General features: G+C 33.1%; 1 protein-coding gene across 2 annotated transcripts; it reads left to right on the forward strand.

Annotated features, from left to right (window-relative positions):
* The first annotated feature begins 784 nt into the window (after positions 1 to 784).
* LOC114188876 (vesicle transport protein GOT1-like) lies at positions 785 to 6,190 on the forward strand. Of its 2 annotated transcripts, none has more exons than XM_028077533.1 (7): positions 785 to 1,039; positions 4,002 to 4,084; positions 4,984 to 5,075; positions 5,178 to 5,258; positions 5,347 to 5,444; positions 5,528 to 5,609; positions 5,902 to 6,190. In XM_028077533.1, the coding sequence occupies exons 2-7, from the start codon at positions 4,054 to 4,056 to the stop codon at positions 5,938 to 5,940; spliced, it is 423 nt and encodes a 140-aa protein (XP_027933334.1). In that variant the 5' UTR covers positions 785 to 1,039; positions 4,002 to 4,053; the 3' UTR covers positions 5,941 to 6,190. The 2 variants fall into 2 exon arrangements, with proteins under 2 accessions (XP_027933334.1, XP_027933335.1); XM_028077534.1 differs by having other exon boundaries at positions 795 to 1,039; positions 4,014 to 4,084.
* Positions 6,191 to 7,703: the final 1,513 nt, after the last annotated feature.

Consider the following 7,703-nt stretch of genomic DNA (forward strand, 5'->3'; position numbering starts at 1 on the left):
GGTCTTACAGAAATTAAAAACAAATATAGGGACCAAATTGAGTCACTTTGACATGTGACACAACTATGAAATGAAATGTGTAAAAGATTAAAAAAAAATCAAAAAATTTCAAAAAAGAAATTCAAAAAACTTCAAAAAAAATTCAAAAAATTTTAAAAAATCAGAAATTGACACGTGGCGTTGACTTTAATATCGTCTGGTTAAACTAACGATAAGAACTAAATTGAATCATTTTTATGAAAATGAGAACCAAATTGAGATAACGAAAAAACTTGAGAACTAAACTGAAATTTCTTGACAAATAGAGAAACAAAAAATGTAATTTAACCAAAAAGTTATTGTGATGAGGAAGAAGGCATCAGTAAGAGGATGGTATTGAACTTAGGGTTTTTGAAGCTATACTACGATGAAAATGATATTCAATTTGTTGTTCTTTTCAATATGTATGGCCTAGAATTAGTCACCAACGTTCTTGTAATTATCAATAATAAAATACCATTTTGTACCTTAAAAAATGCATCATAATTAAAAAGAAATTAAATATAATTATTAGTTTTAACACTTTGAATAATTTTCTAATTATTAATAATAAACAGGATTCACTAAAAATGCACACCCATTAAACTAATTTCATTACACACAAAACTTTAACCTAACAAGAAAATATCAACCATAAACTAAATTACAAAAATATTTGTAAATTTTAAGTTAATTTTAACTAAGTTAATTTTAATTTATAAAAAATAATTTTATTTCATCTTCACACTTTTCGATCTTAATCTTTCACGAGAAACTCGTCACAAAGAGAACTAATTCAACCCACACTACAGTCTTTGCATCTAAGTTACACAAAAACGCTTCATTCCTTAACCCAGAAGACTCAAAGTACCTGTTATTCTATTGGCTGAACAACGTAGATTCAATTCTCACGCGTCTCTCCATAAAATCAGTTCCATCTTCGCCGTCGAACCACAACTTCCCCCGCCGTAGCCGCCGCCGATCAACACCTTTTCCCGGCGACTCCGCGCTAGGTTAACCGGTAATCTGTTTTTTCTATGAATATGAAGATTGTGTTGTTCCTGTTGCTGGATCTCTTTCCTTTATTTTAGCCGAAACTACTATGCGATGTGAGATCCAAGCGCTTCAATAGTATTTTTCTGTTCGAATCAATTTTTTCACCTTCTAATTTGGAGGGTTTTTCTCTCTATCTCTTTAATTAGCAAGCGTTCGCGGCATGAACGTGTTTTCTGTGTTTCGCGTTTGTGTTTTTCGAAGCACGAAAGCATGTTGCCGCGGAGAAATTCGTGTTCCGAATCGTTAAAACGTGTTACTTGTTTGTGTTCTCAACCGTTGTTTTTAGTTGAATTTGGTTAATTAGAATGGGACAGTGGCAAGTAAATATTCTCGCGGAAGCATTAACTTTCTAGTTTGCTATGCATTTGTTTCTGTTATTGGCGATTATTGTGTTTGCCATGCTGTAGTTTGATAGTTTCGTAGATCTGGCCTTTGTTACAGTTAGTTGTGGATTCTTTCGGTTTTCACTATTGAAGTTGCAAGGCTAATGCGACTATTTTCTATAAGGATTGCACTAGGATGATCTTTGGTGCTTAAGTTTTGCTGTTTTCGTTTTTGTTTAAATTTTTATTTTCTTTTTCTTTTCATCTATTTTATTTGTATTGACTTTAAATGGATGCTGATTGACGCAGTTTAATTTGCGTAGAGGTACTGATTTTGAAAATTTGAAGTGGGAATTGGTGCTTTATAGCTAGCCTTGAAAATGTTGTAGTGGGAGAGTGGGAAGCAGAATTAGTGCTATTTTTAACATTATAATTCAAACTAAATAACTTATAATACTACTAATTGAAGTTCTTAAAAACCGAAAAAAGAGCCCTAAGTTTAAGAATTTCATCATGAATAATATGCCACTTTACTCATAATCACCATTGATCTATGAACGATAAAAAAACCATAGTAATGAAGTCAAAAAAATGAAAGATGATGGTGAAGTTAATATAAAAAGAACATATTACATTAGATAGAAAATAGCAGAATGTGAAGTGGGAAATCTAAAGAAAAAAGAACAGGACAGGGAAATAGTAGGTCCTGGAAAGAGTGAAGGAACAGAAGTTAAATGAGAGGTAATTTTTTCTGTGAATTGTCAAGGAAGAAGTGTTTAAATCCCATTATTTTTCAGAAGCAAAAATTTCATTAGAAAATGTGAGACAAGTCACAATTTGATCCAAAGAAAGACACAACAATATTGTTTCTAAGGTAAAACGGGTTTATGTTGCCTTGCCTATAACATGGTATTGCCGATATAGTGTGTGGAAAGCTACTATTGAAAATTGTTTTGAACTTTGAATCCCATAGCAGCTTAAGGCCACTTCTTTTGGCTATGGCGATGTTACAGCATGCTATTAATTACTAAGTAACACTAGTTGATGTATTTGAGTTGACTATATTTCGGTTCATTAATACAAGTTGATTGACCTTGTATCTTTGCGAGGGTTTAAACTATTAGGACCTTGCTGTTTTATTTTATTAATCCTTGAAACAGAGAAACTAGCTAATGGCATTGCGTTGGTCCTTCTGTTTAGGATGACAATTAACAGAATCCTAAATTACTTGTTAAGAGCTCTTGTGGCACATTTATGCTTCCTTCATCCACATGATGTCACCACTGAAAAATTCAGTCTCTAAAATTAGAAATAAAACATAATTCCTTTACTAAAACACCAAAAAAAAAAAATGCAGGATCAAAATCTTAGGGCTTTTGCCCCAAAATAAGGAACGTACTGTAATTTCCAAATTCATAGCATTTTGTCTTCTGTTTTGAGGTCAGTCATGGTGCTGGGCTTTCAGGCTTTCAGGCTTTCAGGCAAGACTGTGGGAAAGGGTTTAGCAGCAGAGAAGGGAATAAATTCTGCCAGGATGATTGAGTTTCTGGTCTGTGAAATCCCATTCCCGTTGGTAGGGTGTCAGACATTGCAGGGTTGATTGTGGCTGTTGACAGCTGTTGCTGGGCATATGGGATTCTGTCTCAAAATTTGTTCAGTAATTGTTGGATTACTGTCTACCTGAGTTTGGTGGGAATTGATGCAGTGATTGCAGATTGTAGGGGTGTGCTGAGTTTGAATGGACCGTTATGTTTCTTATGGATATTTGGAAGGAGGAGTTTGGTGTTATTGTAGATTTTGGTGAGGGGACAATTGCTATTTCTGATTTGGGAATTATGTTTTCTAGTTTCTTCAGGGAATAAATGATTAAAAGATTTCTGGGTTAAGTTCCTTAATAAATGGTGATTGCCTGAGGAGTAGTTGCTGGAGTTATTTTGGATTTTAAATAATTGATCTTTGGTATTAATGACTGATGGTTTGTGTACTTACCAGTCAAATGATTTTTGTTTAGTTTACAGGAATTTTTTCTTTTCTGAGCATTGGTATGGACTATGGAGCGATGTTTGAGCCTTTGATGATCTCTATGGGGAAATTTTCTATTCTGTTTTTGTCAGCCTGTTAATTGTTGAAACTTTGAAAGAATGAATTTGTTGTTGCTTGCTTTCTTAATTTTCTCAGACCCATGCATGTGTGTGTATGTTATGCCTATTGTGCGTCAAAGTGACTAAGGATGTAAACACAATCGGGAGGATATATTTCTGTACTTGTGTGAAAACTGCTGATTGGAGAATGGGTGTGCTTATGGCTTCCCTATGGTTACTATTAGAGAACCTTTGGTTCAAGGTGGAAGATAGATAAAGTGATTTGGGAGATGAAAAAGGCATCCACATGGAAAGCTGATGTAAACCCTATTTTTCAAGGACCAAAATTGCACATTATTTTAAGATTTTTCATACTTAATTCTCGATTCTCCCGGAATTTTTCCTTTGATTGAGATTTATGTTGGCTTTGATGTTGCTGTGTGTTCTTTAGTCAAACTAGTTGACGAGAGAATATTTGTATGCATTTCATATGATTTTTATTAACTGACTTATTTTCTTCCAGCATTTGTTTCAGTGAAAGTAAGACACTTGGACGTCTCAATCATTGGTATACAATGGTTTCCTTTGAAATGAATGATCGAAAGAGTAAGTGAAATTTGATGTTTTTTCTGGCAATAATGTTATGACTTGGTTTTCTGTCTTTAGTATGCAAGTATATGGAACGAGGGTAGGGGTTGTTAGAGTTTGCAATAATTCCATAAATAAATTAGTGATTGAATTAGTTTATTTTGAAGAAATGATATCTTGTTGAAATACCCTGTGTATTTTTCATTTTCAGGGTTTTATCAATAGTTTGATAGAGGATTTAAATCATATAATTTGTGAAAGACCATTTATTTTTTTCTCGAGTTGGTGAAGTTCTTTTAGCTGGTCCAAATGTGCATGCACATTATGCTTTTCTGTCTTTTTCAATAAAGCCTAGAGTTTTTAAAATTTGTGTGCAACCGACTCCTACTTGGTTTCTTTTTTTTATTTTATCAAAGCTCCTCTCAGGAGAAGTTGGCATAGTGTGGGCCATGTGTTGTGTTTATGCATTATGCTGGGAGCATGGTGGCTTTTGTCCATATAGGAGCTCAAGGTGAAATAAGAGGAAAAGGAAAAGAGCATAATTTCTGCCAATTCTATCCATCCTAAGCAAGAGATTAAAGATATTTACATTTTTCGTATTTTGAAAGCTCTTTTGATAGTAGTTAAAATAGTCATTACTTGTATAAATATTATACTGAATCCTTTCTTGATGTAGAAGTAACGCCTGCACAATGCAATAGCAGCTATACCAGTGCTCTGAACCTATTTTCTTAGCAAGAAATCTTTCTAGATATCAGTTTTTAAAACATTTATTAGTTCCCTTGCTTTTTCATATTTATTCTGTAATCTTGACTAACAAAACGACAAGGTTAAATGTAAATATTATATTGCTGGCATATTTTTTTATCGTTCTAATATCTTCTGAAATTTAATGTTTGCATTGGCACATTAAACAGAGATTGGATTGGGATTAACGGGCTTTGGCATATTTTTCTCATTCCTTGGTGTTATGTTCTTCTTTGACAAGGGATTGCTTGCAATGGGAAATGTAAGTGTTATGAAAAATTTCATGCTTATGAATTTTTATCTTTCTGCTAACTGTGTGGTTCTACTTAATAATATCTTTTATTACACTTGTCACTCAAATCAGATCCTCTTTGTTTCTGGAGTTTCCTTGACTATTGGACTGAAATCCACCATGCAATTCTTCATGAAACGTAGTAATTTCAAGGTATTTGTCATCTGTTTCGTTCTTCATTCCGTGTCTCTTCATGGTTCATTTTCAACCCTAACCTTTTACATATTTTCTGGTTCTGTAGGGAACCATTTCATTTGGTATTGGATTCATTATTCTTATATTGGGGTGGCCTATTCTGGGCATGATTGTGGAGTCTTATGGATTCATCATACTCTTCAGGTTTAGTCAATAAAAAAAAAAAATCCTGTTATGTGAAGTATGTTTTGTGTGCTTAGGGCTTATGATGAAATGATATTTTGCAGTGGTTTCTGGCCTACACTGGCTGTTTTCATTCAGAAGATCCCTGTTCTTGGTTGGTTGTTCCAACAACCATACATTCGATCGGTAAGTCGTGCTGAAATGTCTTTTTACTATCATCATATTGCTTAAGCATTTACGTTACCATTTATTAGAGCTATTTGTTTTAGCATTTGCCCTGAAATGTCTTTTTCCTATCATCATATTTTATGCTTCTGAATGTTACCATATCAATACTGGATTTTCATGGTCTTAGAACAAATCTTAGTTACTGTGGTAGATCTAAACTTCTAAGTTTTCAGTGATAAATGTCTTAAAGAATTGTTGGGTGCATAATATGCTGAAATGATCGAAATCTGCTTTTTCTGTCAACTTGCAGTTATTGGACCGCTACAGAGGCAAACGTGTGCCTGTGTAGCACGTGGAACTTTAGAAGATTATGTAGCTGCTAGCAATCGCATATGTAAGTCACTGTAAAGAAAATACTCTGATATGGAGACCCGAGTCTGAATTGTGATGGTAGAAAAATGTGATAGCCATTTTATTCAAAGAAAAAAAGGTTTTTGTATTCGTTTTACAACTCCTTTGTAGTCCCTTTTTGATTCTGAAGCTTATGGAAAATCAATTAATTGGTCATTGGAGTTCTCAGTTCTTCAATTTCATCTGCATTTGGTGCACTTCGGGTGTTATGGTGACTTTTTTTACTACTTGTGAGAGGAATATAACAATTTTAAATGATATCAAATGGTGTTAGCGCAGCAATATGGCATTATGGAGATTTGATATTTTTATTTATTTATTTGTAATATACACTTCCAGGGAGAGTTGAGATTGACTGTAGAATTATACTTTTTGAAATATAATATCTTCCTAATTCATTGTGGTGCCATCTATTAGATTTTTCGCATTTAACCCTTGGAATAATGTTGAAAGCTTAATTAGTAACCTAAATCAATATACAAATTGAGATTTTGTTATTAAATTAAAATAATGTTTTGATATTTAGTTGTATGGTTTGTGAAATTTCTCATTATAAAAATGTTAAATACTGTTTATGATTAATAAAAATGAACATAAGTGAAATGGTAAATGGATGATGAAAAAGATAACGACTTTACTTTATTAAAAAAATGGCGTTTAAAAAAAATGGTTTAAGAAATCAAATTTAAGTCTAGGAGTAGAAAAATCTATTAGAACTTTAGTAAATTCGTTAAACTGTTTATTTTACCTCTTGGATCATATAAAATTACATAAAGACACCTTTGGCTGCTATCCAAATACTACTACTTAAATATATGCCTAATAGCCCAACTATGTATGCCATATCTAGATGCATACATATTTCGACACACATCAATTTTTTTACGATTGCACTTCCTGAATTTCCAAATTTATTTTGCATTGATTGAGACTAAATTGAACTTGCTCTCACTAAATTTGTGATACACACAATCATCAACAATATCCATCTCGAAACCAAATGAGAGAATGCTTGATGAAATTTGTGGTACCATTGATGAGATGTTTATTTTAGCCCATAAATGGATTCTGTCAAATTGCAAACCATATTCTTTGAGTCTTCTAACACAGTTTTCTGGTTGTACCATATAAGTCGTCTCATCAATGTTGCCATTGAGAAACACCGTCTTGACATCCATTTTATGAAGCTCTAAATCATATTGTTCAACAAAAGCCACAATTGTTCTAAAAGAGTCCTTCAATGAAACTGGAGAGAAAGACTCTTTAAAGCCAACCCCTTCATTTTGAGTATAACATTTTGTCACAAGACAAGCCTTATTCCTCTTCACATTCATTACCTTTGGAATCCCTCTTAGTCTTAAAAATCACTTACAACTAATGGGTTTCACACCTTATGATAATGGGACAAGTTCCCAAACCTTATTGTCTTGTATAGACTTATAGTCCTTATTCATTGTTTCAATCCATTTTCCTGATTTAGGCTTGACAGAAGTTGACTGGGTCATCTTCCATCATACCATTATTTACTTTCTTGGAGAAATACCTAAATAATAATGTAGAATAACATTTCTCCTTTCTTTCATGGATCTCAACAAAATTACTGGCTCATGAAGCTTAGGTTCTTGAGGATCTTGAGTTTGTCTTGAGGTTCTGAACATGCTTCACTAAAAGCAACTGTATGAATCAGTGATGAGTGCGTAT

This window comes from Vigna unguiculata, chromosome 6 (assembly GCF_004118075.2).
Source record: "Vigna unguiculata cultivar IT97K-499-35 chromosome 6, ASM411807v1, whole genome shotgun sequence".
NCBI lineage: Eukaryota > Viridiplantae > Streptophyta > Magnoliopsida > Fabales > Fabaceae > Vigna > Vigna unguiculata.

Bases quoted from the DNA above. Each gene is read 5' to 3' on its own strand.
- LOC114188876 (XM_028077533.1), top strand. From the start codon at position 4,054: ATGGTTTCCTTTGAAATGAATGATCGAAAGA. The intron at 5,076-5,177 runs GTAAGTGTTATG...CACTCAAATCAG, and splicing joins GATTGCTTGCAATGGGAAAT to ATCCTCTTTGTTTCTGGAGT. The intron at 5,259-5,346 runs GTATTTGTCATC...CTGGTTCTGTAG, and splicing joins TGAAACGTAGTAATTTCAAG to GGAACCATTTCATTTGGTAT.